Source organism: Urtica dioica, chromosome 11, assembly GCF_054948205.1.
Source record: "Urtica dioica subsp. dioica isolate 48M chromosome 11, U.dioica_male_clone48M_v1_H2, whole genome shotgun sequence".
Classification (NCBI taxonomy): domain Eukaryota; kingdom Viridiplantae; phylum Streptophyta; class Magnoliopsida; order Rosales; family Urticaceae; genus Urtica; species Urtica dioica.
In genome coordinates this window covers 16,275,724-16,296,701 of record NC_142766.1, presented here as the reverse complement: position 1 = coordinate 16,296,701, position 20,978 = coordinate 16,275,724, and the positions used below count along the sequence as shown (strand labels likewise).

The following is a 20,978-nucleotide window of genomic DNA, read 5'->3' as shown; positions in this document are numbered from 1 at the left end:
CGTCACTTTCTCTCTCCTACTTTTTTTCTACACTTTTTTTTTACATAAAAACTTCAAAAAACCATATCTATCTCATATGAACTCGAAATTGAGTGATTCCAAATCCTACGGATTCGTGACGCCGAGATCTTCAAAAATAGATCCATTGTGTTTGATGAAAAATCATGTTTAATACCATAGATGTAGAAAAATCATGTTACTACCTTAAATATGGAAATAACTTGAAATTTTTGAAATTATCAAAAAAATAAATGGAAACGTAACTATGATGCATTAAACATAATTTTTCATCAAACACAATGGGTCTATTTTTGAAAATCTCGACGCCACGAATTTGTAGGATCTGAAATCACTCAATTTCGAGTTCGTATGAGAAAGATACGAATTTTTGAAGTTTTGATGCAAAAAAAATTATTTGAAAAAAAATAGGAGAGAGAAAATGACGAATTTGTTAATAAATAAGGACAAATCAGACTTTAATTATTGCCACATAAGGCATTTGGCTATATTCCTAAAAATTGTCAAACATAGGCTAGATCCAAAATCACATGTTTAAAGTGACCTAGTTACTTACAAATCTCTTCTATTATATACTTAATATCTTTTCGTTTTCGTAAATATTACATTTTTTCTTTTTTATATGACGAGTCTACGAAAACTCGTTATATTAAGCAAAGACGAAGGGTGAAGCAAGGAAACAATAAGAAACTCTAATAGGGGAAATATATATTCAAAATGAAAATTAGAAGTGAAGTATAATAAGAATTTAATTTTTTAGAACAAGGTAACCCAAGTGATTTCTACTTTTAAAAGGGATTATTCTTAAACTGTGACCTTCTCAATACTTTTGGACTAAAATTTAATATGTCAAAATTAATCCAAAAATATGTCTTCCTTATATTTGTGGGTACAAAACTACCCTCAACGAAATATCCTTTTATAAAAAATTAAGGATTTTTTTAATAAGAAAAGCTTTGATTTTTTTTTTTAATAAAACAGTAGATAAATATTTATTATATTAAGGGTATTTTGGAGAATTCAAATTATTTTTTTTGTAAAAATTAAACGAAAAGGAGGGTATTTGCAATGTAATGTAATTTTAAGGGAGATATATGCCATTTATATTAAACTGAAGGGATATGTATGATAATTTTGAAAACTGAAGGTATAAATTCCGCATTTCGATCAATACAGTGTTTTCTAACGAAAACCGACCTGTCATAAATCTTCGAGGAATTATGGTTCTATTTAAATTTTTTGACAAGTTATCCAAATTTTGTAACAAAAAAAAACTCTAATCTATCAAAAACTTAAAAATCATACCCCGAATTACCTATATAAAAAAAATCAATAATGCATGATTGCACTAATCTTCGTCATTGTTTTACATTTGAAAAAAGATAATAATGAAACGGAGATAACGTTGACGATAAAGATGAAAAAATGAAATAGAGATGCCGACTTATAGTGAGGAGGTTTTTTTTGTCTAAATCAAAATAAGAGAGAAGTAGATTATTGGAGAGTTGGGTTTATTATTATTATTATTATTATTATTATTGTTATTATTATTTTTGCTAAGTTTCAATTTAGAGGGAAGAGAGAGAGGAGAAATTAAAATTAGAGAATAATTTTGGTCGTATCACATCCACCGACTAATAAAAGGTGTAAAAAATTTTTTTGATCTTGGTCAAAAGCTACAGTAATATTTGTGTTAATTTTTTTTTTAAGAGTGCCGGGGGTGTGACACTAGGCGTTGATGGAGCAATGTTTCAAATTTTTAGAATTTTCATGGAAATTGTGAATTGTACTTGTCGATGTCGTTGTGTCCATATATTCAACGGCGATAAATTTATGTATTTTAATTTATTTCTAAAAAATATCCTTTAATTTTTAGGTTATTTATTTATATTTTGAATAATGATTTCAATTGCTTTGTAAATCAATTTTATAAGTTTGATTGTCACTTCATAAAAGAGTCTCTAATAGCCAACAAACATTGTTGAAATTAAAAAGCCTTCGTGAGGCAGAAATCGACATGAGCCACTACCCCTTCCCGCGAAGTCTATGCACATTCATCATTACGTCTTCAATCAACATGGAGAGCACGAGCCATTGATTGCCTTTGATGCCGAAAGACAATCGCCTTCGAGAATGTCCACTTCGATTATGTGTTGTTTGACGAACGAAAGCCCCTCTCGCATTGCCATGCACTCAATGATAGTCGGATCATAGACATTGGCCACCCGGGATTTGAAAGCACAAATCACTTAGCACAACCCCCAAAAATTCTCCCAAAACTAGATCCTATATTGTTAGGCGGGATAGAAAGCATTGACATTCGATTTGATCTTTCCCACTTTTAGCAGTTCCCACCTAATCTTGTCCCATTGATGGACCTTATCCCCAAGATTCGGCATGCTTCTCACAACCTTATATTCCATAACCCATACCATGCGGCGCGAAAATTTTTGGATGGTACCAAGCAAGCTTTCCTATGGGTGATGACGTTCTTGTCCCACCAAATGGTGAGCATGTTGTTGAAAAGAGAGCTTTCTTACCATAGGAAAATCGAGCCCAAATTATGAAAATGCTGATGGAGATTGGATCTTTCCCATACTTTTCAAACACGTCGACATGCTTGAAAAACATGAGAAGGCGTTTCAAAGCAATTACATAGCAAGCACTGGGGGCACTAAGGACCTCCAAAACCACGCTCATTGTTGAGGAAGTAAATTGATGCTCGTTCAGAGAAATCAATCTATAATCCCAACAAATCTTAGAATGGTGTAAATGATATCAATTCAAACAAATGTAATTAATCCACATCTGCTAAGATATACATCTTCTTTTAATTGTACTTTCGTTTTTTTTTATTTGATCGAAAATCGTAAGTTCGTTTAAGCAAACCTTATAGTACTTAATTAATTCATTATAATATTGTTTCATGTTGTCTAATAGTAAAAATGAAACTGTTACGGATAAAGGCATGTAAATGTAAATGGTATACCACCAACCCCCAGTTGTAGAACGTGTTTTTTTTTTTTGCTCAAATATTAGAACATGGTTTATTGGGCTTAAATTTTTTTTTTAGAAATTGTCATGGGTAAGACTAAATTAGTGGGTTTGGACAGATTACTTTCTTTTTTAAAAAATGGCACATTTAAGACTTTGACTTTGGTGTTGACTTAGTAAAAGACTTTAATGCCATTTTCTATGCTTATCCTGACTTTTCTCTCTCCTTCTCTCTTCCTCGTTCTCTCTCTCTCTCTCTCTCTCTCTCTCTCTCTCTCTCTCTCTCTCTTCATTACTTTTCAATGTTCTTTTCCACAAATCTGAAAAAAAATGGGTTTGTTAATACCACCACCCTATCTCTTTGAATCTCCACTAGGCGGACCTCACCGACGCCGTGCATCTTGCTCAAGGACGAGTCTCCAAGTCCACTCGAGGGGGAAGGCTCTCACAAAAATGTCGACTTCGAGAAGATCGCGAGGAGAACGCTGGGCTTCGCCGGAGCTAATCTGCAGAACCTGATGACCAAGGCCAATACCTCCAACTCAAGGTTGGCGAATCTCCGAAGCCTTCGTTCTTGGCGATAGCATTGCGGACGACGAGAACTTGATGGCTGGTGTTCGAATTTCTCGTGAAGAGCGTCGCCAGATGAATTAGTTATGTACTAATCATAAACAAAACCATGATTTTAAAAAAAAAAATTGAATTTCGTTTTTCAGATTTCAAGATTTAAAACAAGATTTTATAAATGTATTTTTCATATAAAACATATGTACAACATTACCATGATTTTTTTAAAAATTGAATTTTGTTTTTCAGATTTCAAGCTTTAAAACAAGAGTTTATAAATGTATTTTTTAGATATAGTAAATGGACAAAAAAAACAAGGGTACATTAGTAAGTTTTATTTATCTTTCTTTTGACTATGTTTCTCTTTCTTTTGAACACTCATAGATGTGCCATTTTTAAAAAAAGATAGTAATATGTCCAAACACCATAATTTACTCCTAGAAATGTCAATACCCCAACTTCAAATTTAAGTTCATGGTACGTTTGTTATATATATAATTTAAAACTGATTATAACAAAATAAGAAAAAGAATTAAAGACATTTTTGGCCCCTCGTCTTTGACCTCTTTAACAACTTGGTCCCTGATTAAAAAAAACCCGCAGTCTTGGCCCATTATGACCATCCAATTTTCATATTTGGTACTTCTGTTAATTTTTCTGTCAAAATTGCCGGATACTCATCACGTGCAAGTCACGTCTGCGAATTGTGGAGGGTAATTATCGTTTTGCCCTTACATTTGTTTGTAGATGAAAATAATAGAACAAAATAATATACTAAATGAATATATTAATTATAATAGAAATTATATCTGGTAACCCCAAATCGAAAGTCCGACCTAGAAAACCATTTGAGAGAGAAGTGCGATTCGTGACTCAGCGGATCGGAGGAATTGGCGACCAAGCGTGGAAGATCGTTGGAGTCGAGTCAAAGTTCATCGTCGCGGAGGAATTTGCGCACGCAAGGCAACAACGCCGGCAAGGTGACAAGTGAGCGTCATGGACGAGTTCCGTCGTGTAAATGCGGTCATATCGGAGTCGAGTATACTTCATGGACATCGGAAAATCCTGGACGAAAGTTTTATGGGTGTCCTTATTATAAATTATGGATTTATTCTGCATTTTATTTCGAGTTCGAGATTTTTCAACGTTTGAATTGGTGAACTTTATACCAGGCCAAAAATGGATGTGGGTTTATTGAGTGGGTCGACCCTCCTATTTGTGCTAGATCAAAAATGATTATTCCCGGGCTTTTGAAGAGGATAAATTCGCAAGAAAAGTGGTTCTCGGAGTTTGCCGATGTGCTACAAGAAGATCAAGTAGGAGCAGTCGAAGAACAATTAAGAGCAATAGAAGCACAATTAGGAGCAATTCAAGAACATTTACTATCAATCCAAGAAAAGAATGAACTCAAACTCATGAAGCGAATGATTCTGTTGATTTTATTGATTGTGTTTGTGTTGTTAATTAAGTGACTTAGCTTGGTTATGCAACTTATCTGTGGTTAGCTTGGTAACTTAGCTTGGTTTGCAACTTATGTTTGGTAAATCTTTGGTTATGTAACTTATCTTTGAGCAGGTCTTATTTTGTAACTTATTTTGGTTATGTAACTTCTCTATGAGCAGGTCTTATTTTGTACTTTGAGCAGTTCTTGAACAATGTAATTCCAATGTAATGCCAAAATATGAGACAAAATTGTAACATTCAATATCTAGTAAGTTATGCCATATAATATGAGACAAATTATGATACTTATACATATGTTTTAAAGTTCCAAAATATGAGATAAGTAGAATGTCATGTACTTCTAGGTTGCCACAAGTTTTTAGCCTTTTTTTTACAACATATACAAGCTTGATTATAATCAAAGCAGTAAACCAAAAAAAATGTTCAAAATAAGGACTTCAGACAGGCTTAATCTAAGTCCTAAAAACAGCATCTAATCGTCTCTGAATAAACCCCGCGGTTGCATCACGTCGTTCCTTGTGTTGTGACTCCTGAACCGCGGACTTCTCTGTTTACATTCAAAATGAGCCATGTCAATCATTATCTCAAATATCACAACAACTTTTCAAATTATAAACATACCTTTGTTGGCTGGATTGGTTGTGATCCTCGAGTTGCTTGGGATGGTTGAGAAGCCATAGGTGGCTGGTTGGATTGACTGGGTGGTTGGGATGGTTGAGAAGCCATAAGTGGCTGATTTAATTGACTGGGTGGTTGGGATGGTTGAGAAGCCATAGGTGGCTGGTTGGATTGACTGGGTGGTTGTGACCTTCGTCCTCGACGTGATGGGCGTCCTCGCTGTCCATTTCCATGTCTCTGAATAAACCAATAATGTCGGATTGTAACAAGAGATATAACAAGTAATGATATAACAAGAAACCTACAACTACGTTACCTCATTTTCTTTTTGTCTTCTAAAACAGGTTTTCACATTGTGTCCCAGTTGACCGCATTGAGGGCACTTTGGCTGAACATATATCCTCGTCATCTTTGTTCCATGCCTAGGGACTAACTCGTCATGTTGAAGTCGACGAAGCTTCTTTGGCCTTCCTGGTTTGACTCTGTTTGGAGGCATTGCCAGTGGTGGTTGTCCAGTACGTGGCCACTGCTCTAGAGGGTTGATTGGTTTAATATGATGAACATATGTGCTCTCGTAACAAGGTTTCCTGTACCAATGGGAGACATATGTCAAAGGATCTTCCTCTCGGTTCCAGATGCAACTGATTGCATGCGAACAAGGAATGCCTGCATAGAATTAGAGACAAACTTAATTAACATTGCAAAGAGTAAGACTGTTTAAAATGAACATATTACAGTAAAGGAATACCTGAAAAATTCCATCTATTGCATGAGCACGAGCGTGTAGACAGATTCACGGAGTACATGGTTCCATACATGTTTCAGACTTGGTAATCAGAATCACCAGCCCAATATGAAATATTCTCAGATGATAGAATTTTGTTTGCTTCGAGGATCTTGAAAATTCTAGGTCCAAGCTCACCATGCCACTTCTCAACGGTTGTTCTCTGTTTGGAGAACCTTTGCAGTAGGTACATCCGAATGCGCTCCAACAGTGACAATATTGGTTTTTGCCTTGCCATAAGCATGGTCCTAGTTCCGTTGAAACTTTCACATAGGTTATTCAACACTATTTCACACTTAGGAGCTGACCTGAAATTGCATCTTGCCCAGTATTGAGGACCCTTTTTCAATTAGCCAATCGTAAGCGTCTTGATCTTCAGCTTTGATTAGTTCTATCTCTGCCTCAAACCAAGCCTGAGAAAAAGCCATCACCGCGGCCATCATTTTCGCTTTAAAAAATGCTCCCTTATGAACCTGGTCAATTAAATCCAAATCATTCAAGTCAGTAAAGTACCAAATCAAGTATATCAAAACAGAATATAATGAAAAGAATAAATTTCATTTACTTGACCTTCGTAAAATTGCCTTGGAGATGGCGTGCACGGTGCCTGTGTTCACCTTGCACTGAGCCCTCGCCCCACAAATCATTCAACGCCTCTTGAAGGCCTTTCTGTTTATCCGAAATGAACGTCCAATGGTGGCCGTTGTTGAGACTCACATCGTCCTTGAGTAGGTCAAAAAACCAAGTCCAAGAGGAGTTGCATTCAGCTTCCACAACAGCATACGCGATAGGAAACATCGAGTTGTTGGCATCGATTCCTATCGCTGAAAGTAACTGACCGGTATGTTGGCCTTTGATATGGCATCCATCGACACCAATCACAAGACGGCATTGTTTAAATCCTAGTTTACATGCTTCAAAACATATATAAATTCGTTGAAACACTGCCTTTCCTTCGCTGTCGAGTTCGGATTCAATCTTCACAGTTGACCCTGGGTTTGACCGCTTGATTTCAGCGGCGTAGCTCCATAATGCAGCGTAATGCTCCTTATATGACCCTTCAATAGCCTTCGTTGCATGTCTTCATCACGTTACACTTAAGGATATGGTCCTTCTGGACACGGTTCATGAACTCTGTTGCAGACCACGACTCGTTAGTTTTGAAGCTCTGCATATACTCTTTCGCGAGCCACCTAGCTGTAGCAAATCTGTAACGTTCACTTTAGGGCATGTATGCTTTGGTTCATACGTCTTGATAAGGAATGCACCATCTGTTCCCAGACTTGATGCATAACACACCCATTTGCAATGTGAGTTCTTACACGCTGCCCTAGCCCTTTGGGCCTCGTTTTTCTTGAAATAGACGTCTTTGTCCTCTTTGATAGCTTGTTGCCTGATTGCCTGCTTGAAGACATGAGAACTAGGAAATGACATTCCCAGTTTTAGTATCACGTCACGCATATCAATTTCTTCTTTACCCATCTGCAAAAACAATAAATAACAAAACAATAAATAACAAATAAAACCATAAGCTTACCATAAGCCTCTTCTAGCCCCTTCTTGAATCGGGGTTCGAGATTTATCCCACTTGCGTTTCTCCCTCGAAGTGGCTTGCTTCGCTGGCGATGTCGTACGTCCTTTTCTTCGCTGGCGATGTCGTACTTCCTTTCTTCGGCGATTTACCTTTCTTCCGCCCCATAGTCCGTCCTTTCTTCGGCGATTTGCAATGTGAATTTTTTGGGGTTTTTGCGATTTTTGATTTCAGATTTCCCTCTGAATAATTTCCCTCTTTAATTGTTTATTCGAATCAGTTTTTACAAATTATTTTTTTGAATTTAAAAATTACAATATTAAACGAAATTAACGGGATTACATAATTACCTTCCACAATTCGCAGGCGTGACATGCACGTGATGAGTATCCGGCAATTTTGACAGAAAAATTAACAGAAGTACCAAATATGAAAATTGAATGGTCATAATGAGCCAAGACTGTAGGTTTTTTTAATCAGGGACCAAGTTGTTAAAGAGGTCAAAGACGATGGTCAAAAATATCTTTAATTTTTAGAAAAATGCATCGTTGTAAAACGAAATAAGACGGTATAAAACAGTCTGGAATCTGGTTCTTGATATCTAAAAATCTACGAGACCTGCTAAAAAAAGAAGAAAAAAAAGAGAAGAAGGAATAGTACTCATCGAGCAACACTTGACTTTCTAATATTGAGACGTTGTTTTCAGATAAAATAATCTCATTGGTCAGTAGGATCGGTTAGGATTGGGCTGACACGTTGACCCGGCGCCACGACATTATCCTTCCTTCTCTTCTCCTCCTCCGTGGTCTCGCAAACTCGCGATCACAACCCCACAATCACCTCCTCTTTCCACGCATCGCCACGTGTCCCAACGCTGATCCCCCGCTAGTTTTAACAGTGCTCGCCTACTTCCCGTCAGTACAACAAACAAAAAAAGTCTTAGTCCGACTCCTAACACGTGTCACGTGCTCGGTCATCGTCGAAACTTCGGGCCCACGAAACCCAACCCTATTCTCCTCAACACTCCACCAAGAAAAAAAAAAAAAAAGAAACCACCGTCCCTTTCGCTCTATCTTTAATCGGAGTTTATTCTCTCCTCTTCTCTTATCCCTCACTCACTCCCACTCACTTCTGCTCTATCCAAAACGCACATATATATCATATATATGCGCACACACGCGTATACACTACGCATGTAATTGGGAGAGACAGAGAGAAGAGTGCGCGAAGATGGGAACGGTGACTTCAAAGGGAATGGAAGGAGGTTCGCAGTGCGGCGATGAGAGAGAAAACGAGAGTCTTGACGAAGGCGGTGGACAGCTGTACGTATCGCTGAAGATGGAGAATTTCAAGCTCAAAGCCGACCTCATTCCTCACGTCTATGGCTCTGTGCCTCTCGTTGGCTCTTGGGACTCTTCCAAAGCTGTTCGTGTTTTCCTTTTTCCTTTTTTTGTTTGTTGATACTCTTTTTGGCTGGTCTAGGGTTTCGTAATCTATTTCTTTGTTTTGTGATTGCGTATCAATTCAATAGCTCGCTATGGAGCGGGAATCGGCGTCGATGTGGGAGCTGAGCTTCGTCGTGCCTCCGAATCACGGTAATTGGCTATATAAATCAAAGGACCTTTTTCCGCTAAAATGTTTTTTTTTTTATAATCTGTTAGTTAGGGCCTCAGGGTAAAAGAAATGGGAAGAATCGTTGCTTTTGGGGAACTTTAATTAGATAGTGTCTATGAATTTGATATCATTTCTGCTGTGTTGTTGGGCGTAGAAACATTGGACTTCAAGTTCCTCTTGAAGCCAAAGCAGAGCAGTACACCACATGTGATCGAGGAAGGTCCGAACCGGCAACTCATCGGCGGGAATCTGCAAGGGGACGCTAGGCTAGCCCTGTTCAGGCTCAACAGCGAGGAAGTCCTTGAGTATCGGGTTTTCATCATAGCAAACAGAGTTTCCCCTTTTGACCTCGCGGCTAGTTGGAGGGCTTACCAAGAGAATCTCAGGCCGTCCGCTGTTCGCGGGATTCCTGATGTCACCATAGATTCCGTCCCCCAGGGTGATGATGCGGAGGTAAAAAAAAGTTATTTTTTTTTACTTGTTACTGCGTAGCGTTTTGGGGTTGGAAAGATTGTTTCTTCATATCCTGTTTTCGCGCAGAATGGTTGTTCGTTGGCCAGCTTGGAGCTTGATCTTGAACATTATGTTGTTCCAGCGCCGGCAACTAGTTTCAATTCATGCCTGGTTTACGCAGCAAACATGACCGAGACTCCAAGGTCGATAGCTCATTCCGGGATATTTTCTAAATCTGATAGTTCCATCAGTGGTTCACATTCCTCCAAGGATGGTGATCAGCCTGCAAAAATTAAGGTTTGTTTCGATAACTCGTCCCTTAATTTTTTTGTTATTTTATCAGTTCTTTTATTTTTATTTTTTATTTTTAAAAATCCCACTACCCGTAATTGTAATTTAGGGCTTATAGTGCATTTCTAGGATATCTGCAAAAATAATCTTTGGAAGTGTATACCGGGATTAAAATATTTTTCCTAGAATTAAATAGCTCTAATCTCAAACCAGGAAATGGAGATTGTTGTCCCAGACCTATCAAAGGTGTTCTCATCCTCTGGGACGGTAGAGTCAAAGTCAGTGGGAACGCTTTCACCTATGCAGAAGCAGGATAGCCACAGGGGTCTCTTTGTCGATAGAGGTGTCGGTTCACCCAGGCTCCTTAAATCGTCTAGTGCTTCTAGTTTCTCCTTGGATCTCAAATTGGACAAAGAAAGCAAGGTTGGAAGAAAATATCAAATTTCTCCTCTATAAAGGTCATCCATTATATGAATCTCACCAATATTTAATTGATCTCTCTGTCTCTCTCTCTCTCTCTTCCGTTTTTTTCTATGGTTGTCAGAATACAATGCCTGCAGCTGCTGGGGCTGTTGCAGCAGCAGCTATAGCTGATCAAATGCTTGGACCGAAGGAGGACAGACATTTGGCAATTGTTCTGGTATTGTATCAAATATGATAAATAATGTTGTATTATGGCTGTATTACTTGGTAGTTTGAATTTGAAACATTCATCGGCTTTTAGGCAGTCGTACGCAGCTTTCGGTTTCTTGGGCGTGATAAACTCTTTACACATTTCTTCAACTTTAGGTTGGTTTACCAGCTCGTGGAAAAACTTTTACCGCAGCTAAACTTACAAGGTATCTTCGTTGGTTGGGTCATGACACCAAACACTTCAATGTCGGAAAGGTCGCTATTTTTTTTTTTTTTACACTTGTGAAAACATAGGGCAGTGATTTGATATGTAATTGACCCAAATTAATTTAAAATAATTTTATATATTTGCAGTATCGTCGCCTAAAGCATGGAGTTAATCAGGTATCTGATGATGGTTTTATTTGCATGATTTTAACAAAGATACAATACTTAAACTGGAAAGTGCTGGTGTATATATCTTAATGGTTAAAAATGTTTGTTGTTGTAGTGTGCTGACTTTTTCCGAGCGGACAACCCTGAAGGCATGGAGGCACGTAATGAGGTAATCTAGAGAGTTTCTGACAATGTTACCAAATGAGAGCAGTAAAAATAGAAGTAGTCCGCGTGACATTTACTTAAGCTAGCTAGTTTTAAAATCCGATTTAACAGATTGATCTGTAAATTCTGAATATCATGGTAATTAATAACGATTAACTTTTGTTTTCTCTGTAAATAGTTTTAATATATGACATGCTACTAGGTAGCAGCTCTAGCGTTTGATGACATGGTCGCCTGGATGCAAGAAGGTGGCCAGGTAAGTACTTTATAAGTGTGATATTTCATCCACTGCTTGTTGGTTCGATCTATCTTTGACTTCAAAAAAAAAAAGAGTTTGATATTTAGTTCGTATGGATTCTTTCTCATGCTTCTGCTCTATGCAACGCTATTTGCTGTAGGTTGGAATCTTTGATGCCACAAACAGCACTAGTAAAAGAAGAAATATGCTGATGAAAATGGCTGAAGGAAATTGCAAGGTATCTTCAACGAGGTTTTTTTGCCTTATAATTTTGATTTTTTTTTAAAGCATTGATGTGTTACTAATACTTGCTGAAATTTAATTTAATTGTTTCTTTTTATGTTTCGCTGCAGATAATTTTTCTTGAAACGCTATGCAATGACGAGAAAATAATTGAAAGAAACATACGGCTTAAGATTCAACAGAGTCCTGACTATGCAGAAGAGTATGGCTTTCATGTAGTGCAAACTTAATTGCTATATTTAAATGTAAGTGTAGGGACTTCTGGGTTAATTCGTGGCGTTTTGCAGACCAGATTTTGAGGCTGGATTGAGAGATTTTAAAATCCGGCTAGCTAACTATGAAAAGGTAGCTTCCTGAGAAATTTGTTAAGAGCTTTGATCCTACTTTTTTTTTTTTTTTTTTTTTTTTTCTCTCTTTTGTAAAGTAGTTCTGAAGTATAAGCGCTTCTGTTTCTTTGACTAGGTTTATGAACCAGTTGAAGAGGGATCATACATCAAAATGATTGATATGGTCAAGGGAAATGGAGGACAAATACAAGTAAGGTCAACGGTTCTTACGTTTTTCTTTAATCTATCATTTGTTACGTGTATGTAAAGCTATAGCGGGGACAACTCATAAAAGTCCCAACATTTCTCATTAACATTTACGAGTCATTTAAATTTATTTTATACCTGAGAAAATATGGAATTGACTTTTGTAGCGTCCGACTTTGTCGTGCATTTGATTTTATCTGATTACCTCCTCCTTGTAAGAAATGGTTTTTTTTTTCCCTTAAAATGAGTCATGTAGAAGTTACATTGAGAATGCAAGATTGCCTCTAATTATATTAAACTTACAAGTTCAGTAATTAATAACCCCAAGGAGTTGGTCTAGTGGTAAGGGCGATTCTTGGGCTTTCCATAGGATCTTTCTCTGCACCCTCAAATGATGTTCTATATTTATAACTAAAAGATAGATGTTTCTACCTATGATATTGCACTTTACTCCTGATTTGCTTTCGGCTTTTTCTTTATCTTAAGCTATTTATTTTTTTTCATTTCTGTTAATAACTCGAACATTCATCTTTGTTCAGGTCAATAATATCAGTGGCTATCTTCCAGGGCGGATTGTATTTTTCTTGGTATGTATTTTATATGAAGATTTAGTTTAATCTTACATCTACTTAGTTCTTGCAGTTTCTAATGTATTAGTCAGAGATGGTCGATTCTTATTTTTAAGTTAAGTGGATGTAAAATCTCAAAGTTAGGTTTCTACTGACTTAACAATAATTTACATCCTAAGATATAATCCGTGACTTGGTGGAACAAGTTTATTTTCATGTAATCTTATTATTGTTCCTCGCAGGACGATTCATATAATCTGTATTTGAAAACCAAAAAATTTAGAACGAGTAATAATCTTTCTGCCAGATTGTCTATTTTACTTTATTGATAAACAAGACATATTTAGCCTCTTTATTTCTCTTTCATGTTATTTCCCTCTTTATGTAACAAGCTTGCACAATAATTACAGGTGAATACACATCTCACTCCGCGCCCAATTTTACTCACTAGGCATGGAGAGAGTAGGGATAATGTCAGAGGAAGAATTGGGGGTGACACTGCTTTAAGGTACACTCACTATTTGTTGGTTGTTTTCCAAAGACTTCTTGAAGTAGTGTGATTATTCTCCTTTTTTGGATTTCTTACTGGAACTTACTGCAACGATATAGAATGTGATCATATGGGATCGAAAGATTCATATGAAACATAGCTATAGGTTCTCTCTCAAAGTCTCTCGTTGACAGAGGAGCCCTACAATACTTAAAATCAACTTGGCACTAATGCTCGCCACTGTGGCTCTCAAACAACGATTTGGCCGATGACTTGCAAGAGTCTCGCGCTTGCTTTCGAAAATAAATGTGATGCGAAGAAACGTCAAGTCTTTTCATTTCTCTGATCGGTGCATTTTCGCTATTGTTTCAAGTCTCGTGTTCAAGAAATCAATTTGTACCTTACCAAATATTCTCATTTGTTCCAACAGTGATGCTGGTGAAATTTATGCAAAGAAGCTCTCCAACTTTGTCGAAAAGAGGTTGAAATCTGAGCGTGCTGCTACTGTAAGTTTTTTCACGTCCTCTTAAAATATTTTATTCCCTCTATGTTTGTCTCTTTGTTGAGTCACTCATGTCTCAACCAATTTCATAAGTAAATGGTACCAATGTGTGTGTGTTTTATTTTATTTTATCTCTAGGCCCAGTTTCAACTTTCAATATACTCTCTTCTTCTGAGAAACTTCTCTCTAGCTTAATAGACATCAATTCATAGTCACACTGGCATGCTTGGAACTTGAGGCTTACTTGGAGCAAATAAAATTGGAGAACCAATTATTTTGCTGCTTCAAGTTTCTAGCTCGGTTTGGCCCTAGTTATGAAATTATCTGCAAAAAAAAAAAAAAATTCTAAATTTATTTTTTTTTTCCTCTTATTTTTACCCTAAAAATTTACATATTAGCCCCCCCTGAAAAAGAAATTTCCCTTTAAAGCCCCCTAAAGTTTGGAGTCTAGCTCCGTCCCTGTATGCAGGCATGGCTTTAGCTGGTAAAGGTTCTCGGAAAATGAAGACAGAGACATAGTTTATTTATGTTTCTTATCAAAAACCCTATTGACCCTTTCGTGTGATTTTGCATCAATTAGATCTGGACTAGCACACTGCAGCGAACAATTCTGACAGCTAGCAATCTTGCCGGGTTTCCGAAGGTATGTGTACCACCCTTACATACTCCATAATATATCCTTACGCAATAACTATGATAGATTGGTATGGTTTTTCTTATAGTGAAGCATTAATATATTTTGGCAGATACAATGGCGCGCGTTAGAAGAGATCAATGCCGGAGTTTGTGATGGAATGACATACGAAGAAATAAAGAAGAACATGCCAGAAGAATATGAGTATGTTGGATTACTAATATTATTAAAAGAACTTGGATCACCAATAAGTGCTAAAACATATTGGCTTCTTTCCTGTATAATAGTAATCAGCTTTTCATGAATTGCAGGGCACGGAAGAAGGACAAGCTAAGGTATCGTTATCCACGTGGAGAATCTTATCTGGATGTTATCCAAAGGTTTGTATCTAAGCGATTCCAAAATATCATTTCTCTGCCACATAGTATTTTTTTAATTTATTTTTGCTCTCATGATGATTACTCAACTTGGCTGCAAAATTCAGGCTAGAGCCGGTTATAATTGAACTCGAACGACAAAGAGCACCTGTGGTGGTGATAGCTCACCAGGTTAATGCATTCTTAATCATTCTATTCTTACTCAGTTCTCGGATGTTTTTATGGAACTAACAAGGGTTTTTTTTTTTTTTTTTTTTTTTTTTTTTTTTTTTTTCAGGCGGTTTTGAGGGCGTTGTATGCGTATTTTGCTGACAGACCCTTGAAAGAAGTTCCGCATATTGAGGTAGTTAATAATTATATGCCGTAATTATTTTGTGAACACATGTTTTTGGCCATTTGTTTGACATCAAATATTCATTGTCAGATTCCACTTCATACCATCATTGAGATACAAATGGGAGTCATAGGCGTGCAAGAGAAAAGATACAAACTCATGGACTGAACTGAAACACAGTCCAAAGGAATTTTCTTGGTTTGTGAAAATCTTCATCATAAACGCCGGAATTAAAACATTGAACTCAAATTCAGTCCATTGAAAAAGTTGTAACTATTCTGTAATTTCACTATAATCGTTCTATCTGCAAAGTTTTTTTACAATGATAATAACCAATCTTATGATTGTGGTCATATTATCCAACCGTGGATATGATGTGTCTGTTGGCAATATAAAAAAAATGCAATATATAAAGTCTGTCAAACTCTTTGCATGTTGATATCATAAGACGGATAGGAGGCTCATGAGTCGTGAAAAGATATAATTTGACACCTTCGTCTGTTTGAATGAATAAAAGTAGTTCGAGAAATTGGGATTAGTTGGAACTATTAGCAAGTACGACACTGTTTCTTTCTTCTAAAATAAACTATATGCGTTTGATTGCAAGATTAACGATGACTGGATTTGCAAGATTGGTTCTGTAAAGCTAAAAATAATTAGAGATTTAAGTTGATTAAATAACCAACAAGGATTTCAGATTGATCGGAGTATTGATTGTGTGAATGTTGATAAGTAGGGTAGAACTTAGAAGGATCATTGGATGCGACACTCGCTAATTACAATGCTCTTGATTTGGGAAATCCTGTTTGGTTTGGTGTCTAATCTTTTCAAGGCGGACATGAATTGTCTTCACTCATAGAATTGTCAATTACACGTTTGCCTAAAAAAGATTTGCAGATTATTGGATCAATATCAGCAAGACTAATACTGAACCGTCTCTTTCTTAGTCAACAACAACTCAAATAAATCCGTGGTTAAGGTAAGAAACGAAAAAGTATGTGAACGCCTAAAAAGTAAAAATTTCCCGTGGGACCCCTGAAGAGCTGGTGACTCACTTCATTCAGAGTCAAGAGTCAGACACATCTCTCCAAAGACTCCAATTTATAATAGGTAATGGCACCATGAATATTAAAAACAGTAAAAATTTATCGTAATAATACCGATTGTCATTAATCAAAAATAAAATAAAAAATCAAATATTGACGCATTCAATATGAAATCGATTACGAATTACAATCGGTTGGTGATTAATGTGTCACGAAATCAATCTAATTTTTGATCGATTTGATACTAAATATATCCATATTTAGATTTTAGTTGATTTGTGACAAGTGACAAATAATTAGTGGAAATTATTGATATAATTTCTCTAGATTCTTGGGATCGGCGAACCCACTTCAATAAATATAGAAAATACACCCTTCAAAAAAATAAAAAGAAAATAAAATAAAAAGAAAGGCACATGAGTCTAATAACCCAACACCCACTCCACCTCACTCACCGCCGTCGCCTTCACGAGTCTCTTCTCTCATCGCATTTACAAATGCCTTCTCTTCTTTCCTTCCTTTTTACCCTTCTTTTCCTTCGATACAGGATTCTTCTTTGACTTTCCTTTTTTTATTTTATTTTATTCATCAATTCATGTGATATATTCTTCGCATGGGACCACATATATATTATATACTACATACTTAAATGTAGTAATTTCAATTCAGAGGTAATATTTATAGAAGTGGTATATGTATGGTGAAATGTCATGTGATTAATATTATCATCATATTTTATAAATTATATTTTTAATGCATGCATTTCATCGTATGGTGGGAAATTTCATGGCACATGGGATGTCATTCATTCAACGGTTTAAGGTTAAAACGGTGTAATTTTTACTGGGTTTCCTATGAAAACCTTAAATGTTTTTGTTCGATTGTTTCACATTTAAATAAGTAGGCATTATTATAGCTCTTCGGTGGATTTGGCACGTCTCTGTTTATTAATTATACAACTTTTTTCTACTTCTTATGTTTATTAATTTTTCATGTATATATATATTAATTATAACCTTAGAAAGTGTATATATTGGTTTCGTTCAATCTGTTTTAAATAAATAATACCAACTACTCAATTACTATATAAAAAAGTTGGGAAAAAGATACAACGTCCAAACGTCTAATATATTGGTAACTGTATACATGTCTTGTAAACTATATATACCAGAATCGTACTCTAATTTTACTTATATATTATATGTTTTATAGTTATTTTTTTGCAGCAATATTCTATAGTTATTTGATATATAAATATATATATATATATATATATATATTTAAATAAAGGTTAAGTGGATATATAGCCATGTAAACGTTAGAAATTGTCATAAAGCCAATGTTTTTTTTTAAGTTTTTGGTAAATAACTACCACGCAATTATAAGAACAAATTGACTTAAATACCATGTAAAACTTCCCGCTAAAAAATTCTCCAATTTTTTAAATTAAATAAACTTCAATCTGAGCATTAATTAGTAATTGCAATAAATAAAGAAACAAAATCCACCACACACACGTTATCACTATTTGCATTGTTTGTTGACTTTAATCCATAATTAAAAGAGTTGATTATTCAGTTATTATTTATATAGGGTTATTTAATTTTTTAAATAATTTTTTTAAACGATATTCGTAACATTTTGAGACAATTTGATGATTATTATATATTGCAACTTAACGACTATTTACAGTTATTGATTTTTTTTCTCTTGCATATTAACAACTATTAATGTGTATATTATGAACATTTGTAAAGTCAACGTTTTAAACATAGGTTTCTTCCCATATTATCAAACTCAACTTGTTAACATGTAAGTTGTTAATACAAGAATTTCAAAATTTACAGTTAACAAATTAATTTTTATCATTAATAGATAAAAAAAAAAGTACAACATTATTAATACATGTTGTAACAGTTTTTTACTATTGTTTACAACTATTTGCAACTATTTACACATATTAACGTAAGTTTGATAACGTGAATATTTGAATCTTGTTCAGGAGACGACTTATGGTTCTCTATCTTCATCCCGGATAACCTGGTTCCACGACGATGGTCCAAAGTGGGAATCGATGCCTTTGAACTAGGGCCCGCACATGGACATTGTGGATTGCATAGACGAGCACCACCCTCGCTCCGACCAATCCGAGTGGCTTAGTTAGCTTATTATTTGTTTTAATAATACATATTATTAATAATTTTTAACATTGAATAAGATCCAAATATAAATATTAAAGCGCTTAAATAGAGTACTATTTTTCTAATCAAAAGAAAAATATAATATTAAATTAAAAAGAGTTTATGATTTGTATAAATCGAAAAATTCAGCTACATTTTACCTAAATATTGCTGAGTTTTTTTTTTTTTTTTTTTGGGGGAGTAAATTTCAGTTTAACAGCAACCTAATAAGGAGAGATACCCTATATTTCAAATATTGGTCTAACATTAGTACAATTATTCATAAGTAAAACTGTAAAACTACCAGTAAAACATTATAATAGCAACGTTTTTACATAGACTAACTACCGTATGTGTCAATGAAGTGATCTACTTTAACTCATGCGATTATAGACGGTGACAATAAATATTACGGAAAATAATTAGTTAGAAGTCCTAATTAACTTGGGACTTTGCTTTCGCCAAACTAAAGAAATGTATATCCTACACGTAATTCCAGGTCTTAGCTCTGCTTCACTAGCTTTTTTGTTTTTGGTGAAATTTATTGCTTGAATAATACATTAAACTCTGTAGAGCAGCAGTTATATTATTGTCTGTGCCAATTATTAATAAAACAATTAATCCCGATAAATGAGTAGTGATGTGACGATACGCTTCTTCAGTGTCGTACTTGCCACAGCATTATATATAAACACTCAGACTCCTCTCAAAGAGAGACTTAAAAGATTAGGTGACCAAAACACGCAAATGCTGAATCCGATTCCAATCACACACACCAACACTTGAGAGAGAGAGAGTCTTCCTTTCCACACACTAAACCAATGTCAAGCCCACCGACCGAGTCGACTCAGCGACCGGTGCTGAGCCGACTCGTCCAGACGATCTTCTCCTCCGCCGACGACAACAACGTGATGATGGCGGCGATAGTCTCTCTCGTCGTGGTGGTCCTCTTCGTCCTGATCCTCCACCTCTACGCCCGAAGCTCCTTCCACTCTCGCTCTCTCCGCCGCCATCGCCGCCGGCGACGGAGCTCCAATTCCGACCGCCAAGCTCCTCCGATTCCGATCTCCTCCTTCGTCCTCGACCTCGCCGCGCGCTCCGGCGCGGCCTCCAAGGGCCTGGACGCCTCCGCAATAGCTGCGATCCCGCTCTTCGTCTCCGGCGGCGAAGAAGCCGAGTGCGTGATCTGCCTGAGCGAGTTCGACGGCGGCGAGATCGGTCGGAGGCTCCCGAAGTGCGGCCACGAGTTCCACGTGGAGTGCATCGATATGTGGCTCGGATCGCACTCCAATTGTCCTATCTGCCGCGCTCCGGTGGCGGCTCAGGACGGTAGCTCTGCTCCGTCCGATCTGCCGGAGATCGTGGAGATCGCGGATCGTGGTGATCCGAGAGTCGCCGAGGACGGTGGTGATGGATTTCTGGTTATCGAAATCGACGGAAATAGTAACGAGAGTAGTACGGAGATTAATGGCTCGTCGGAGAGTGGTTGCTCGTCGTCTTCGTTCGGGTCTTCGTTGAAGAGAATGCTGAGTCGGAATCGGTCGGAGAGAAAGGTTTCTCCGGTCAACACTGCCGAGTCAACGGGATGAAGAAACAAATTGTTTTATTTTAGAATTTTTTTCAAGTAACCTCATATTTTTGGTGTACATGTCTGTGTAACTTGCTCTAGTAGTGTAATTACACAAGTGAGGTAATATTGGCTATGAATAATGCTTTGTTTATATAATTTATTTTGTTTCTTTGAATTCATATATCATTTTTGTTTATGCTGTTATTAGAAACAAATCCATTTCATTAATGATGATGAGTCAAATTATTAGAAACATGCATTTCATACATGTTTCTAAAAAGTGAATTGACTGAGAGTCAAAGAAAAAACAGAGGCTATGTGTGTAGTGCAAATATATATTATATCATCGGGATATTATTAATAGCAAGCATTGAATAAAGTGAAACAAAAACTGAAGGTCTTCCTATTATCAGGGCTAATATGGACCCTTACCTGGATTTGCTACTAGCTGGCAGGCATGCCTGTGAAAGTGTGTGAAAAAAAAAAATTAAAGAAAATAAAATAAATTCAACACTTTTTGTCGTATGTTAATGAATTTAATACATAAAGCTTGAATTTTATTACGACTTTAAAGTTTAAACTCGAGGAAATTATTTGAAGGAAGGCAATTTTCGAACAGTTTGATTCTTCTGTCTTGAATTATTTATTATGTCTCAAGTCTCAGCGTCACAGCGTGAGAAGATATATCAAAATTGTCAACCAAAGATTGGAAGCACTAATGTTGCCAAAACTTATTGTTCCTTTTGAGCATTTAA

At 36.3% G+C, this 20,978-nt stretch overlaps 2 protein-coding genes across 2 annotated transcripts; both read left to right on the top strand.

The window, feature by feature from the left end:
- Positions 1-9,002: 9,002 nt before the first annotated feature.
- On the top strand, positions 9,003-15,965 carry F2KP (fructose-2,6-bisphosphatase). Its single transcript, XM_089630642.1, has 23 exons — positions 9,003-9,401; positions 9,508-9,571; positions 9,745-10,043; positions 10,131-10,340; positions 10,548-10,757; positions 10,879-10,974; positions 11,124-11,222; positions 11,322-11,351; positions 11,458-11,511; positions 11,710-11,763; positions 11,906-11,983; positions 12,099-12,190; positions 12,276-12,333; positions 12,451-12,525; positions 13,061-13,108; positions 13,501-13,598; positions 14,011-14,086; positions 14,663-14,725; positions 14,829-14,920; positions 15,028-15,096; positions 15,201-15,264; positions 15,371-15,436; positions 15,518-15,965. The coding sequence occupies exons 1-23, from the start codon at positions 9,207-9,209 to the stop codon at positions 15,593-15,595; spliced, it is 2,268 nt and encodes a 755-aa protein (XP_089486768.1). The 5' UTR covers positions 9,003-9,206; the 3' UTR covers positions 15,596-15,965.
- A 3,389-nt stretch (positions 15,966-19,354) lies between these two features.
- Positions 19,355-20,417, top strand: ATL63 (TOXICOS EN LEVADURA 63). Its single transcript, XM_089600931.1, has one exon. The coding sequence runs from the start codon at positions 19,475-19,477 to the stop codon at positions 20,240-20,242; it is 768 nt and encodes a 255-aa protein (XP_089457057.1). The 5' UTR covers positions 19,355-19,474; the 3' UTR covers positions 20,243-20,417.
- The last annotated feature ends 561 nt before the right edge of the window (positions 20,418-20,978 follow it).